Genomic DNA, 16,525 nt, shown 5'->3' with positions numbered 1-16,525 from the left:
TCCCTGCAGAATGAGCACCAGGGATAAAGCCAGGGAGGACAGCATTCTATCAAAATGTGCAGTGCTAAGGTATTTCCAAAAGAAGATTTCCTACAAATGGTGTTTTAAATAGCATCCCGGTCCATCTGTGTGCTTTTAAAATCAGCTTATGCTACAGTATCCCTCTGGCCAGGGCTGCTTAGTCATTGAGCCTGGACAGGGAGACAGTCAGGTGAGCCCATTCTTCTCCCCCAGGACCCACCCCTACCCAGCTGCTGGCCCTTGCTTGCTAGCTGAGCTTCTGGGTTCCATGTTTCTTATTGAAAAGGCAGATTTTTCTTATTGAAAAGAGAGAAAGGGCATGAGTGGAAAAGGAGTGGGTGGACTCTGTATGTGGACTCAGCCCAGAGCTTCCAGCACCCAATGCCGATTTAGCTTGCCATTCCCAACTGTTGTGTGGTAACTCTTCCTGAAGCCAGGTCAACCGGAAACCAGACCTGCCCATAGGTCACAGTGGGAATGTCTTTTCATTGCCAAGTACCTCACTTTCCTTACTGGGGCAATGGGGAGTGTATGCACATGTGTGTGAGTGATACCTGGGTATATCTAGAAACAGATTTTCCCATGAATAGTGCCATGTTACTATGGCGATTTTAATTTTTTTTAAAAAATCTACTCCTTTAAAAACTTGCATTTCCCAAGTGGCACTCCCAACATTATATAATGTTCAGGGTTTTCTGGGTACAAGGCTTTCACTTGCACCAGCAGTTTGTAGAGCAAACTTCCTTGGGACAATGACAGGGCTGAGGAGAGTCCCTTCTGAAAAAGCTCTTTGGCCAGAGTGCTTTATTTTGATAATCCACATCCCAACAGACCAAGGCCTGGTGGGACTGTAGTACTAAAGAGCAGGAATCCCCTCCCTGTCTCTGGATTACCTTCCCAGAAAGGATGAGCAGCCTCTGGGTATTTCAGGACATGGCATTTGCCTTCCTGACCTGAGAGTCAGCCATGGTCTGCAGGCCACCGCAGCCTGTTCTCCTGTCACATACTCCCTGTCCCCACCCAGGTGACATACCAGCTATTTCCAATAAGCCCTCCATATGCCAAATGTGCTGTATGACCACACATCGCCAGCTGCAGACCCAGAACGTCACGTGTCTCAAGAAACACTCTCATCCCTGTGGACAACAAAAGCCCCACATGGCCCCCAGGGACCACATGTCCAGGAGCCGCAGACACTGAAGGCACCAGCCGGGAGGATTCAATGCCTCACTGCGAAGCATGATGGCCAGTTCAGATCCCATTCCTGACAAACTGTATTTCTCCTCATTATTTATTGTCCTCTTTCTTCTCTGGGACATTGTGATCCCCTCTCAGGATTTGTGCCCTTTCATTTCCAGACCTCAGTAACTCCTGAACTGCAGTTTCGTGTGGTTTTGTGATTGTTAACCCAGCATGTGGAAGGGACTCGGGCCATAAATGCTCAATGAATCCTGTGTGGGGAGACCTGGATGGGGAATGCATTTTCTCCTTCATTTGCAGTCAGAGTACACTCTGCAAGCGCTCTCGCTTTCTCTCTCTCTCTCTCTCTCTCTCTCTGCTGTGCAAGATGCAACAGCAGCCAGGCTGTCGGAGAAATGGTGTTTTCCAATCACTTTAGCATAAGAAAGAAGATTTTTCAGGGCCAGCGTGTTCCTTGTCTCCATCAATTATTTGAGCTCCACTAAACAAGGCTGCCTCCCTGTGTGGGATCAACTGGAAGCTCCTCTTGCCCCATCCCTCCTGCACCCTTCCAGCGTGCCCTCAAGGTAGGAAACTGGATTTACCTTGTGGTTTTTGCCATGTCGGTATACCATCCAGTCTTCCCCATTCGTGCTGACCTCCAGCTTGTAGGATTTGACATAGTAGCCATTCTGGGTTTCCCTGGAAATTGCTCCCTGTGTTGCAATGGCGGTGAGCACGGTTAGAAAGCGCAGGTCCACCTGGGGAAGAAAGGGAGAAGAGTCAGGGGACCACCACTCACAACAGTGGGTAGCACCTGGATTTTTTCTGCAAAGGACACAGATATTATACTTGACTCACAAGCTGGCTGCATGATTCACAAGACAGATTTGTAATTAGTATCAATTTCCACTACATAATTAAACCCAACTTACTTGACACTTTGAAAATGTAGCTTGATTTTTTTTCTTTCTTTCTCTTTTTTTTTTGTATGTCTGAATGGATGATATTTAGTTTCTCCTATCCATTGAACATCTAGAATTATAACTCCCTCCTTATTTAACTATGGTCTGCCTTGGACTGTGAGAGCAGATGTTATTTTAAAGAAGAAATGAGGGGCTGGGGTTATGGCTCAGTGGTAGAGTACTTGCCTAACATGTGTGAGGCACTGGGTTCAATCCTCAGCACCACATAAAAATAAATAAACAAAATAAAGGCATTGTGTCCATCTACAACTAAAGAAAAGAAAAGAAATGAATGGCTAAATCCACCTACTCCAGTCCAGTCCAATTCAATCCAATTTTCATGGACTGCAAAATACCCTGGTTGCAAAAGTCACTGCTCATAGCTGTCTCTCCTCCCCATACTCCTTTGCTCCATTGTGTCCTTAGTTGCTCAGGTCACCAAAAGGTCAAAGGGCAGGCAGAGTCTGCCCAAGCAATTAGGCTTATGCACCAAGTCCTGACCTTTTGCTCTACAAAGAGGATGGTAAACATTTGGAGGTTCCTCTGCTCTCACGAGGCCAAACCCATTTGGAAATTGCTAGATGTTCTTTCTTTGCCAGCCATGTTCTTTCTTAGTGGCAGTCTCCATGTGATCAAAATGTAGCTTGTGCACACTGGTAAAAATTCCACAAGCATCACTGCTTCTTAATATGTGCACGGCATTATGAAACATTCAAAAGAAGTATGTGGTGCTGTCCATGTGTATGAATAACAGGTGGAGAGCAATAAGAGAAGTATGTGAATAAGGACCAAAAATGAGGAGTACAATCAATTGGCAGGAATACTGCCAATTACAAAGGGAAACTTTCTAGAAGCTTTGCAAGATGAAAGGATTTGGGGAGAGGAAGAAAGGAGAGACAGTGACAAATGGCCTTTGGGTTGTGCTGTCAGAACCTCTGTGGGCTCCCTGGAGTTTCTAAGTGGTCTTTCTCCCTTTCCTGCTGTCTGCTCTGCAGTGTCCTTCTTAGAGCAGAGGTCACCGTGTCGCATCAGAGTTAGGACAGGCTTGTCAGTGGGTCACAGGGCTGTCTGTGTATGTCATAAAAGCAGACACTGCTCTGGTATAGAACTAGCAGCTTGCTCTTCCCCTGTTTACTTCTTCCCAGGGGATAAGAACTGGACCAGTGTGCAGAGCGGGAGGATCACTCAACATGAGCTGCAAGACTTGTTCAGAAAGAAAGCAAACAATAGTCTGAAAAGACGCTGCAGAGCATCTGGGCAACTTGAATTTCCTTCCCCATCGTGACATTTCCCCATGTGTTCTTCTGATAGCTATGTGTAAAACCTTCCTGGCAGGGTTCCTGCCAAACAGCAAAGATCAGGAGAAGTTGTCATATTCAGTTAGCACCCAACAAACCTGCCCTTAGGGAAGTGCCCACCCTCCCACCCCAGTCTCTGATACCCATTGTGCCAAGAATGAGAAAGATCTGGAACCATTTCTAGAATGTTCATTGGATACTGCAAACCCCACAGGGCAATCAGCATACTGGTCAAACAACTTCTCCCAGGCCCATTAATCTCCACAAGAGCAAGGACAGGGTTCCTCTTACTCATCGATTTATCCCAGCATATAGCATAGTGCCTGCCAGTGCTTTCTGTGCCTGGTTTGGATGAATGGATGAATGTTGTTATCAAGTAGGCTGTATTTTCTTCATGTCCTTTGCTCACTGTAGCCGAGGGGCCACCCCACTGCCCTACCAAGACAAACACACGTTGTATGTCCACTGGTATCTGAGTAAGTACCTGGAGATACTCCTTGTTGGAATCCAAGTTGGGGGTCCAGCCATTGTCATCACCATGGAGTCGGCTTTGTTGAGGGGTCCACCTCCCATCAGAGTAGGTGGACGAGGCACTGATCTGTTCATTAGCAATCCGGCCAGACTCCATTCCCAGAGGAACATTGCACTGAAAGTCTGGGGAGTGGAGATGGTCAAGAGCAGAGTTAAGCATCCCAAGCTCAAAGCCCTGGGGGGCCCAATACACTGCTCCCTTCTAGGGACAAGTTGTTGCAGGTTTTGATGAAGGATCAACTTAAAGACTCTAATTAAAAACTCCCATTTTAAAAACAACTACACCAAGACAAAGAGCTTGACAGACCCTCTGGGTCTGAAAGAAACTAAATTGGACCTAAAAGAAATTAGGGTATGGATAAATAAGAATCATCATACAAATTAAAAATATACTCTAAAACAGAAGAACGGTTACTGCTGCGGGCTACGGATGGTCTCAGATGCCAGATGCACCAATATTGCAATCCAGGTAAATGTGAGATAGACTTCTGGCAATTTGGGTGGGCCAATCCATCGTGGGAAGCCTGCTTTATTAATAAACACCCAGGAGGCATTTTTGCATCCTTCTCTCTCACCCAACTCTCTCATGAATTCTGGCTTACAGACAGATTTTGCAAAGCATAAATATGGGTCTGTGGGACCGTGCTCAAGGATCACATGCATGTCACACTACATTCCAGGCACCACCTATCTGGGCAAATAGACCCAAGAGTCACTTTCTCTGGCCTTGTGCCATCAATTACATTGTTGTCCTTCCCCTGGATGTTTTGGACACTGACAAATATTTGTGTATGCATGTATTTGATAAGCACAAGAAATCATTTTCAGGTATCAAACCTGTTCTTTAGCTCTGTGGCTGGACTAGCCATTTGCAGGACCTGTTATAATTTGCCATACTGTTTCTTTGTCCTGAAGTCTTTACAAACTCTTTGATGAAAGAACAAAAAAGCAAAAAAGCCAGAGCCCAACCCAGTGACTTTTCTGCAGGCCAGACTACAGTGTCCCCGGCTGCATAGGTGGTGAGCTGCCCACACTGTGGTAGCTCTCATCATCCTTAAAGCGCTTCTATTCTTCCTTAAAGAGATTGTGTGGTTTTCTAAGTGGAAATGGCCACACGCTGAAGCACATGGCCAAGAACAGCTGATTTGAAGATGGAGCCAGGGCTGGATGCTGACGGCCTGGACACTCCTTGTTGGAATCCAAGTTGTGGGGGAGGGGTCCAGCAAATCCCAGGAGACCTGGGTTAGAGCAATGGTTTCCAATGCTTTGTGCAGTGCCTGGCATATAGCACAAGCTCCAAAAACTATATTTCTTGGAAGTGTGAAGTGCAAGTTCAAGCAGTTTTGTCATCTAGCCAGGGAATATCTTCTCAGGGACAGAGATGTTTAGTGGTGAAAAACATGCATGCAAAAAGAGGTTTAAAATAGCTCAGTTTGGTGACAATGGCCTCGAGGCTTTGGGTGGAAAGAAAATGGTTCCAGACTCAAAAATGTTAGACCCTATGTAGATTATCCTAGCAATCCTTTTCACTCAGATGAGGGAGCTGAGGCTTGAGAGGGTCCTACAACTTTCCCTAAGAGTAACTAATTCTTGGTAAGCACATTTTTTTTTTCTTTAAAGAAACTGGCACCTGGATGGACATTGGCTCTTTTTGAGGGGGGAGGGGTACTGAGGATTGAACTCAGGAGCATTAGACCCCTGAGCCACATCCCCAGCCGTATTTTGCATTTTATTTAGAGACAGGGTCTCACTGAGTTGCTTAGCACCTCATTTTTGCTGAGGCTGGCTTTGAACTTGTGATCCTCCAGCCTCAGCCTCCTGAACTGCTGGGATTACAGGTGTGCACCATGGCACCCAGCTTTGACATTGGCTCTTTGCTCATGCATCTGCCTGGCATGGGAATGTGGCTCCCATTCCTTGAACTCAGATGCCACAGTGAATCCTGCAGAGTTCCTATTTCCTTCTCTCTCAGAGGTCAGTTCCTTCACCTGTCCCCCCTTATAGCCCTGATGCAAGGACACAGAGAAGTTCTCAACTGTCCAACTCACTCTCTAGTGGCTCCTGGTGAACCAGGTAGTATCGTGCAGAGAAGCCATCCTTGGCCACCGCCATGTCCGTGTGAAAGGTCAGGGATAAGATCCCCGTTGATGAGCGGAGTTCAGAAGGTGTTTTGGTCCCACAGTACTTGCCAATCAGGGGGCCAACTGGACACACAAGACAAAAAGAGGTCAGAGGAGATGAGAATATCAAACTTGATTTCGCACACATTCCCCTTCCCATTGCCCCATGCCATTTCATCCAGCATCACTTTGTATCCCTCGGCATAAGAACCAAAGAGGTGTTTTAAGAGCAATGTCTAATAGTTTTCCTACGTGCTAAAAAGGACTTTCAGTGAGATGGCTTCATTCTGTTCCCACAGCCCCAGAGATGGGCCAGAAAGGTATCATTACAATGCCTGCTCTGCAGAAGGAGAAATTGAGTTTCAGAGGTCATGTAACAATTCCTTGTTCACACTGCTGGGAAATAGAGCAGAGACTCCAACCCAACTAGCTTTCCAACCAGATTTTATGCTTTTCCCAAGAATTAAAATTGCTCTTGCTTAGTCATCAAGTATCCCTTATAATGGAAAAATCCTTAGAATAATTACAAAAGTACTGACTCTATGTTGGCCTTCACTTGAGGCAGACAGATTCCTCTTGGCTTTGAGTGATACACCTTTCCAATATCTATGATTATTTAGTAATAATAAAATTATAGTAGTAATAACAATGATGACAGCAGCTAACTTACATAGCTAAAACACAGATAGGTTAAGAAATGTGCCAAGGTTGCACAGCAGAACCAAGATACAAGCACAGTCTGGATCCAGAGTTCTATCTGGTCCCAGGGTTTGGCTGTTGAGTCACTTTCTATCCTGACAACTAGATGTGGAAAGTGATCTCACCTGTAGGTTTTGCCATCCTCTCCCAAGTACTCACTCAACCTCCTATCCTCTTTCAAAGAAAATGTCTACACCTCCAAAGAAAGTAGACCACCTGTCTGTAATTTTATTAAACCATCCTTGGTGAAGGGAAAGCCAAGAAATGGGTCACAAAGAACTCTAAGGAGCCCTGAAGTCTTTTTTTTCTCCTTTTATCATTACTAGAGCAATCCATAGGCAAAGACCCAGACAGAGTAGTGCCTTGTGGCAGTGATGTCACTCACCGTGGGGAATGCCATCCCAGATGTCCAGCCAGTCATACTTGCAGTCTCCCTCTCCCACCTGCAAAGGGTCATGCTCCAGGTCAAAGGTCAGGAACTGCAGGATGATCTCCATCTTGGGTTTGGCCAGGATGGTAAAGGTGCAGTCCAAGTTGTGTGGGTACTTCTCAGGAAAGCCAGGAGATTCAATGGTCCCATTAGGGCTGGTGAAGTTTTTTGAACAATCTTCAGAGCCTGTGTGTCAAAGAGAATTTAGAAGAATTTAGCATTAAGAAGAAGAAGGCTTTCTTTGCTGCCTCTGTCACATGAGTTTTTAAATGTTTGGACCCCAATTCAGGTGAGGTTTTTCTTCCTACTCAAATAGCCCTTGGAGAAACATACTGTATCCATCCACATTTCAAGGCCTGGAGCCGGAGCCTCTTTAGGACAGAAATTAGGGAGGTGCAGCCAACTTGCTCTGTATATTAGAGTAAGAGTAGCAATTGAGGATTTGGGGAGAGAAGTGTATGTGTGTGTGTGTGTGTGTGTGTGTGAGAGAGAGAGAGAGAGAGAGAGAGAGAGAGAGAGAGAGAGAGAGAAAGAGAGAGAGAGAGAGAGAGAGAGAGAGAGAGAGAGAGAGAGAGAGAGAGAGAGAGAGAGAGAAAGAGGGATTCTCTTGAAAAGAGGAACAGAGTCTTCTTTCTCAATTACTCAGCTGCTCACTCCAGAAATGTAAGTTATTTCAATCCTTAAGGAAGGCTTGCTGGTTGCCAGCAGGGAAAACAATGTCACCCCTTATTTATTGCTGACCTCAACACTAGCCCCTATTGTACCACAGCCAACTAAGTGCCCCCTCTCCCTCCAAGATCCAAGGTGCCTCAGGGGAGGGGCAAAGGGGAGCCTGGGTCTCATTCATGTCATGACTATATTAAAACGAGCTGCTCTGTAGTGGTCAGACAATTAACAATCGAAGTTTTTAGCCGGTGGATCACAGCAGGGCGTTGGGGATGTTAAAGGCCGCTCCAGCAGCAAGTTTGGAAAAATGCAGCAGTGTATTGACATTTGGAAGGCTTCTGGTTCCTTTGTGGTGGGGATGGCCTTGTTTCTCTCCTCCACGCTTGTGTCTGCTTTCTGGGGACGCAGGGAGGCATCCTGATTACATGCGGCACACATTCGCAGGCGGTTGCAAGCTCCGAGGGCAGCAGGAGCCCTTAAGAAGATTACAGCGACTGCATCTCCGATGCCTCTAGGTGGAGTCATATTTAAACAGCCCTGGTTGTGCTTTCACCAGCCACCGTCTGCCAGGGCAGAACCATGGATGGAGCCTGGGAGCACGGAGACTTGGACTATGGATCCACGGATAGACACAGAGCAAGAACTGGTACAAGTTACTATGGATATAAATGCTGGAAAATTAAAATGGATTTCATACAACACATTTGGATTTTAAAATCAGAAAAGGAAGTAGGATTTATGAGGAGGATAATAGACACTCTAAGCATGAAGGAAAAAAAAAACACAGAGAGAAATACTCAATAAACCAGGTGTTTACTGGCAGGAAGTGTCCTCTGGGGATCACACTGAAATATAACTATGTGATGTCAATACGCTGATCTTAGCCTGCAGCGATGTCTTTATCTACAGCTCCTGTAGCAGGCACCTCTTTATTGATGATGGCTTTCTGGAAAGCTGCAAATGCCTAACTTGGAAAAGGTGCCATGCAACTAGTGGGGGAGGGGCCCTTATGACTTTCTTTAGGTCAGACCAGACAGGAAATTCCAATCTCCCCCACCTAACTGTCCATTACCCACTCCCTTCTCCTGGTGCTCAGTGCTCCATGGTAGGCCTGAGTAGCATGGGAACTGGGGACACAGAAGGCAAGAGCTAACCTTCATGACGCCATATCTCAGATACTCTGTACTCCATCATTCAGAGGCATGCTCATGGGAGGGCAGGCCCAGGGCTGAGAGTGGGCAGCTGGGCCTAGAGGATGATCTGGGATGGCCTCCCTGCAGCTTTGTTTAACTACAGTTCCTAAGGGCCTCCTTCCTGGCCCAGGATGATGCAATTTGGCAGAGCCAAGCCAAATTGGCAGGTCTTCAGGGGGACAAGAGGAATTTTGAAGAGGTTAGGGTTTATGGCAGCTATGTAGCCTTCTTCATGTGGGCCGCTTGGGGAGTCTCACACATGACACTGTGGAAAGTACCTCTCCATTCACAATTTGCTTGAGAGTTAGAAAAGCTATCCTGATTGTCCTCCTTAGAGTTTGCTCCATTGTCATTTCCCTAGAAGGCAGGGGGACTCTTCACCCCACCCTGGGGTTGTGGAATTTATGGTGGAATGTTCTTTGGTTCCTGTCACCAGTGGGAGACTACAAGTGCTTCCACAATGGATATCTAGAGAGTTCAAGATAGGCCTGGAGAATGTGAGATTCCAAATGACCCCTGGTCCTGAGATCCTGCATTCAGGATTTTTTTTTCAACCTCAGGTACTTAAGACTAAAAAGAAAAAAAAGAAGTGTGTATGATGTCTGATACATTGCTAGAAATGGGTATTATGGTTTCTGGCTTATTTTGAACGGGGTGGGAAGACTTATATGGAGATTTATCCTTTTTTATGCAGAAAAAAATCAATCGTGCCTATTAAAATCATAGATTTGCCTCTAATTGCACCATGGTTGAATCATCAGAAAGGCAGCTGAGTATCCAATGTCAAGAAGACAACCCTGAAAAGGAGACAAAATTGAGTCTTGCAAAAATCAGCCCAATCCAAGTTCCTTTTCTATGATGTGTTAGAAGGAAAAAAAGTTAAAAAAATTTAGTCAACAAATATTCAAGTCCACTCAATGCTAAGATTGTCCTTAGAAGCTGGGAGATTTGGGTTGCAGAGAATGGTTTCATAACAAAAAGACTTTGGCATAAAATATGCCTGTTCCCTGTTTTTCCACTGTAAATTTTAAAACTTTGCCAATGAAAGAAGAATCTGCACGTATGAAGATATTTAAAACTTGATGAATTTATCCACAGCTGAGCTTGGCTTGACTACAAAAGGTGAATTCTGGTTCTTAACTCAAGGAGTGGGGTAGTGGTCACTCCAGGTTTCCTCTAGTTGTGAATGACCCCACAAATGCCATTGGGCACCAGAAAAAAAAAAGAAAACAGGGTTTTGAACTTAGGTAATAGGAGTATCAGAAACCAAAACCCCCAAATCTAATCCCCCTCCCCAACTCCACATTTTCCACTGATTCCTTTTCCAGTGTTACTTTTTTTAAAAAATATATTTTTATTTTAGTCTTTGTTTATTATTTTTTTAATGTGGTGCTGAGGATGGAACCCAGTGCCTCATGCATGCTGGGCGAGCACTCTACCTCTGAGCCACAACCCCGGCCCCTCCAGTGTTACTTTTTAAGTTATTTAAAATTCCTTTCTCTAGTCTGCTAGGGATTTGGTGATTTGAGATCTTTTAAGTTTGTGAGTTGTTTTGGCTTACTCTTTTGTTGGTAGTGAGTCTGGTAATAAAGAATCTTTTATACTCCCTATAGGACAGACACAAACCCTCCACTCCAGCCACATGTCCCCTGTCTGTCCCCACAGTGTGGGCTTCTGTCTCTCAGTGTAATTCTGCCCCACAGCCTCCTCAAAGAAAAGCACCCAGAGCCCTCTGTAGGGCTATTTGCGTTTCTGTGTTTACAGTTTCCCTTTCTTTCTTTTTATGAATCCGACTAGCAAACATAGCTGTGTTTGTTTGGATTTCTTCAGCACGTCCACCCATTTTCTTTCATGTTCTGGGGATGATGTCAACTTTGTGTATCTTCTCTCCAGACTGCAACCCTGGAAATATGGGTAGAAGACTTGGCACCTGGAAGAATGGGAACTTTTCTGAAAGCCTCAGTTTTGAATTTTGCACTTTGTATATATTTACTGTTGATTTTCATGCCAAGAGTTGCTCTTGTGGATGGGGACGATGGCAGGTGTGAGTGACCCTGAGGAGGCTACGGGGCTCTCATCTTGTTCCTCATTCTTAGAAGCATGGCTGTCGACAGGGCATCTCTTCTGGAGGCTGTCCCAGGGCCTACCACAGGGTGCCTCATTGCTCTATGCCTGGGCCATGTTTCTTCCCATGACTGGCACTATTGTTTCTAGGCAGATCATAAGGCTTGCTGCCTCCTTCACAATTCTACTTCAGTATGTCATCAAAATAGCAGTGCTGAATTATGATATCCTCTTGTAGGTTTTATCTTTTAATACCCTCTTTTCAAAATTTGCATCATGGGTAAAGTTAACACTTCCTTTTGCTGTGGCTTTCTGGAGAAGGTAGCTTGTGCCTTGTGGAGTATACAAGTTTGGAGGCATAAGACCAGAGATGAGATTTTAATGGCTATGCTCATCTTTGTTCTGACTTCCTTAGCCAGCTCCTTGGAAGATCCTGTTTAGGTTGTTTTCCTTTCCTGGTGAGTACATGGGAGCTGAGTGACAGCTTTAGAACAAGGGACTTTGCTATCTGGTAGACTCCAGAGAGCTCCTTGATTTTTCCTCTCACTTTCATAACCACAGGATGTTAATTATTTCTTCACTTAGAACTTACTCATATTACAGTTCTCCTTTCAATTTACCTATATATTCAACAACTGTGCATCTCTACATGCTGAGGTTTTGTACACCTGTGTCCTCTGCTACACGAAGGCAAAAACTATGCTTGATTTTTTTTCTCTCTTCTCTCTATCCACTGCTCCTAGCAGAGGCTGGTGGCACTGATGTGGCACTGATGTGAATCTTTCTGAGGACTTAAGGGGATGTAGATGAAGCTGTTGAGGGACCCCCCAACATCCCTGAGTCCCAGACCCACAGAGCACCGGTCCCTGTGATCTTCCTGTGGCCAGAAGCATGAAAACCCATGACAGACAGACCGTCTTGGGACCTGAACCCTGTGACAGCCTGGGCTCCCACTCCAGCACAACACAGTTCTGCTGACCCCACCCCTTCATTTGATTCCACAGTCTCAGGCAGACAAATCTGACAAATATTTAGACAGAGTGGATATAAAAAGTGCTTTCAGCAGCTACCACTTCCTTTCAAGAACTGTTTAATGAAAGAGAAAATATATATGAATAGTTCCCCTCACACTGAACTCAACAGGCGCCGGTCTTGGGCCTCTTGATGACAGGGCTGACGGCTTCCTCGTGAACTGGATTCCATGCGCAAGTTGTAAAACTTAGGTTGCTGGAGAGGGGAGACACTTGAAAATGGAGCGGGAGCCTCTAAGGTAGGGGGCAGGCAGGGGCAGGGGAGATACTCAGCACCATACATAGGAGACATCAGAGACCAGGGCTTGCTATGTGGAGAGTGTACATGTGGATGCTAGGGTTAGCGCCCTCTGGGTAGGAGTCCGCTGTCCCCAGTGGTTGACATGAGCTCTGGCCTATATTTTTAAGGCCTAAAAGTAATCTCAGAGGAACCTGATGGAATTAAGGAAGGGCTATCTTTTTTGATTGCTTTTCAGGGAGTCTGCTTCCTGGCATATGGGATGTTGGGAATCACTGGATAGAGGTGGTAAAGTGGGTCACCAAGATGAATTTCTAGGAGTCATATTCTAATCCAAGCTCTGGCGTGACCCCAATTGGAGGTTCGTGGTGAGATCTTTGGAGACGCTAAACAATGAAAAGATTATGTCCTTCAGCCCCAAGTAATCCCAAGTAAAGGTAACATTAAACAGTGAAGTAATTGAGAGGAAGTTCAACCAAGTTTTGCTTTCCCCCATGAAGATTAGTTTGATTTTAAAACTACAAAAATCAGATTCTTTCAAAAAGTGTTTTCTATTCCTTGGGTAGCCCCCACTCTGCTGGTGTCAACCTGACCTGGCCTTTCACCTGGGAGCCTCTGTCATGGTGCTCAAGTAGGATGAACCTTGACCCCTTACCTGTCTCCAACCGCTGGGCTATGGATCCCCCTCCTAAGTGCCCACCTCTTGCCTCTTCCTGGGACCACACTGACCTGTTTTGAAGATCTCGTAGCGCAGCGAGAAGCCTGCCCCCTGCCGGGCGTAGTCAGAGGTGAACTTGATGTAGAGCATGGAGCCGGAGGAGATGATGGTGGGTGGGGCGATGTTCCCACAGTGCTTGCCCAGGAGGTCTGCAGACTCACTGTCCCCATCCCGAATCTCAATGAAGTCATACCTAGGCGGGGATAGCACAAAGGGGCACCTGAGAAAAGCTCAGTCTGAGGGCCTGGGAAGGACCAGTCTCCTTCCAACTCTCCCCATTCAGGTGTTTCAGAGTGATCAACAAAGGGCACTTATGCTTGCTTGTGTGGCCTGGCACGCACAGGTACAGGAAGTTGCTCTGCTTTGTTAAAGCCACACAGTGAATAAGGGCGAGGATGGGAGGCTTATCTCTCGCTCACATAGAGCAATAGAATCATTCTCTCAAAGATCTCAAAACAAACATTGTTTTCTTCCTTCGGTAGCACCATTTTTATTTCCACTATGATCTCTGAATCTTTGTCTTTCTTTGCTCTGGGTCGTTGCAAGTGACTTAACCCCTTTGAGCATCAAAGCATCCACAAAATGAGAAGAAAAACATCCACTTGAGAAGGTCAGGATGGAGATGGAGTGGAAAAAAAAATACAAGAGAGGGGCTGGGTCCCATCTGGAGATGTTTCAGAGATATATATTGTCCTGTGTCCACCCCACCCTGGTTCAGTTTCTCCTGGATCATTCCTCTTCTCTTGTCTCTAATTGATAGTGACAAAGACACCTCATCTGCAGGTCACCTCCTTCCCCGAGATGACTCTGTGAGGTTCACATCAGCAGTGTCTAGTCAACAACATGTTTTTAGAAAGGATCAGCATCATATTGGCAATAAAAACTTTCTCTAAAGGGGTGAATCCCTGGGGACCCAGCACCTAGGAGCACACAACCATCCATCTCAGCAACAGGCAGAGCAGGTCGCCTCCTGAAATGAGCTCTCCACAGCTTTTGGAGTCACATCAGCCTCAGTAGGGGAGACACCTCCGACATCCATGTTCACGGGCTGGTGCACAAATACTGTCCCATTTTATCTTAACCGCCATGCATTTTCTTTTATTCATTTTTAGTTGTTGATAGACCTTTATTTTATTTATGTATTTACATGTGGTGCTGAGAATGGAGCCCAGTGCCTCACACATGCCAGGCAAGTGCACTGCTGCTGAGCCCCAGCCCGGCTCCAGCCCCCAGACATGCATTTTCAACCACGCATGTGCTCTGAGCCCTGTGTTCCTTAAGGTGGGAAACTTCCTCCCCACTGGCTCCCTTCATCTGCTGGCCACTGAACTATTATTTCCTAAAAACCATCCATCTTCCTTTCCCTCCTTCCCTCTATTTATTTTGCATCAGCCTGTTCCAGCGACACATAAGAAATCTCTTCCTTGTGTGTAAAGAGAGGGGCTACAGATGCGGCCCTCCCTGGGATGTGCCTCCCTGCTCCTGTCACACACGGGGTCTGGGGGAGCTGGCTGCCTGCAGAAGTGGCTGATGTGTGCTGGAGAAGCCGGAGGAAACTCCCGGGAGCCATATTTCAGATGGCTCAGTCACTTCCAAATAAATAGGCCTGTGAAGGAAGAATAAGGAGTGGAGCAGGAGTTGTTCATTCTTCGACCCCAGAGGGCTCGGCTCTTAGAGCCAGAAGAATGGCGGAAGCAGGTTGAGTCTGGAGAAGCGGAGAGGGCAATTTCCCCAGAACCTCTGGGGAGCTGGGCAGGCTGAGGAGGCCCCTGGGGTGGGGAAGCTGTTGAGAACTGGGATTTCAGTGTAGGAGATGGTGCTGACTTTGAAAACAGGCTTTCTCACTTCCAACACAGAAGTGAAGAGACACTGAGTGCCTTCTCAGGGGAACTCCCCAGCAGACCTTCTGGAAAACCCCTCCTTGTTCTTTCCACACTGCCATAAGCACTGCAGAACAGTCATCCTGCACTGAGCATGTGAGGGCCCAGCAGCCTGCACAAAGACTGAGGAGCTGCCACCTGTGTTCATTAGCCTTTACTCCCTGAGTTTGCTGGGAGGAGGGTGTGCAGGGCCCTGGGCACAAGTCTCAGTCCTGGGAGTGGACAGAGTTGGACTTAGTTTCCAGCTTAACTATATATATATATAGTTAAGCTGGGTACCCTCAGGCAAGTGACTGAACCTTTCTGAGGCCGGGAAAGGGGGATGATAAGAGTAAAATAGAGATTTTAGTATCTTCCTCCTAGGGTTGTTGTAAGATTTAAATGACCAATTCTAATCTATAAAAAGTGCTACATTGCATGGCACACAGTGTGAGCTTAAGAAAGAAAATCGTGGTTATTGTATTCTCACACCCATTTCAGAGGCAAGGAGATCAAGCTCTGGAGCAGAAGTGGCTGGCCCTAAGAGAGAGCAAATGAGTAGAGGGACAGCATAAACAGGGATATAAATCTGTTTAAATATTTTGGAAGGCATTTTTGGCAAAATGTTACAAAAGATAATATGTACATAGCCCTTAGTCCAGCAATTCCTTTGCTAGAATTTTTTCCTAATAATCAATTATGCAAAGATGTACATGCATCTTTGTGCATACTTAAAAAAAAAGCATATGAAAAGTGAGAAGATACTTTGTTTATAAATAGTATCATGTTGGAAAGTCCAACCATCCAGGGTAAGTGAATCAATTCTGTTATATTTATAAGATGAAATATTCTGCTGTTATAGTATATAGTGCTGCAGGTCTAGGGTTTTTGTTTTTATGGAAAAATGTTCATGATCACTCAAAAAAGATCTTAAATGTTTTTTAAATATACACATGTATTTCCTTATGTAAACATGCAGAAAACATCTGAAAGAGTATATACTAAAATATTAACAGTGATGAGATATATGGATGGTGAGATAATTGGTCATCTTTATTCTTTTGCATTATCTGAATTGTTTATCATAAAGCCTGCATTTCTATAACAAGCCAAAACCACACACACACACACACACACACACAGCTGCTTCCATTAAATTTTTTTTGCAAGTACAAGAGCTGAGAAAAATAAGTTCTTAAGATGTGGCAGAAAAAAGTAAATTCATCATCATCATTATCATCATCATCACCACATCATCCATGAATGAGACATGGGATATCAGAATAGGGTTGGGGACATGGCCCACATTCAATAAATACTTTTAGAAGATTTTGAATACTCTTTGCATTGCCAGTTTCTCCAGGAAGGACAAAGAGAGGCCCTGCCATCCCTCTGGCTTATTATGAGAAGTGGGAGCTTCTATCTGGCTGCCTAATCACCCATGGAGTCTCTCGGTGGGTTAACAGAATCAGCCAGGAGGCAGGACTACCCCACAAATGCCGTCACTGAAAGC

General features: G+C 45.5%; 1 protein-coding gene across 3 annotated transcripts in view; it reads right to left on the bottom strand.

Moving 5' to 3' along the window:
- Nrp2 (neuropilin 2) overlaps positions 1 to 16,525 on the bottom strand; it is a 115,540-nt gene that overhangs the window by 67,343 nt on the left and 31,672 nt on the right. For all 3 annotated transcript variants that reach the window (XM_046462946.2, XM_046462948.2, XM_046462947.2), the window contains exons 3-7: positions 13,165 to 13,346; positions 7,199 to 7,429; positions 6,043 to 6,198; positions 3,948 to 4,117; positions 1,806 to 1,961 (exon numbers count right to left, since the gene is read on the bottom strand). In XM_046462946.2, the coding sequence (XP_046318902.1) occupies positions 1,806 to 1,961; positions 3,948 to 4,117; positions 6,043 to 6,198; positions 7,199 to 7,429; positions 13,165 to 13,346 (895 nt within the window). The remainder of the gene's footprint in view (positions 1 to 1,805; positions 1,962 to 3,947; positions 4,118 to 6,042; positions 6,199 to 7,198; positions 7,430 to 13,164; positions 13,347 to 16,525) is intronic.

Source organism: Marmota monax, unplaced genomic scaffold, assembly GCF_021218885.2.
Source record: "Marmota monax isolate L192 unplaced genomic scaffold, Marmota_monax_Labrador192_F-V1.1 WCK01_AAM20220418_F8-fsc00095, whole genome shotgun sequence".
Classification (NCBI taxonomy): Eukaryota; Metazoa; Chordata; class Mammalia; order Rodentia; family Sciuridae; genus Marmota; species Marmota monax.
This window is presented reverse-complemented; position numbering and strand designations above follow the sequence as displayed.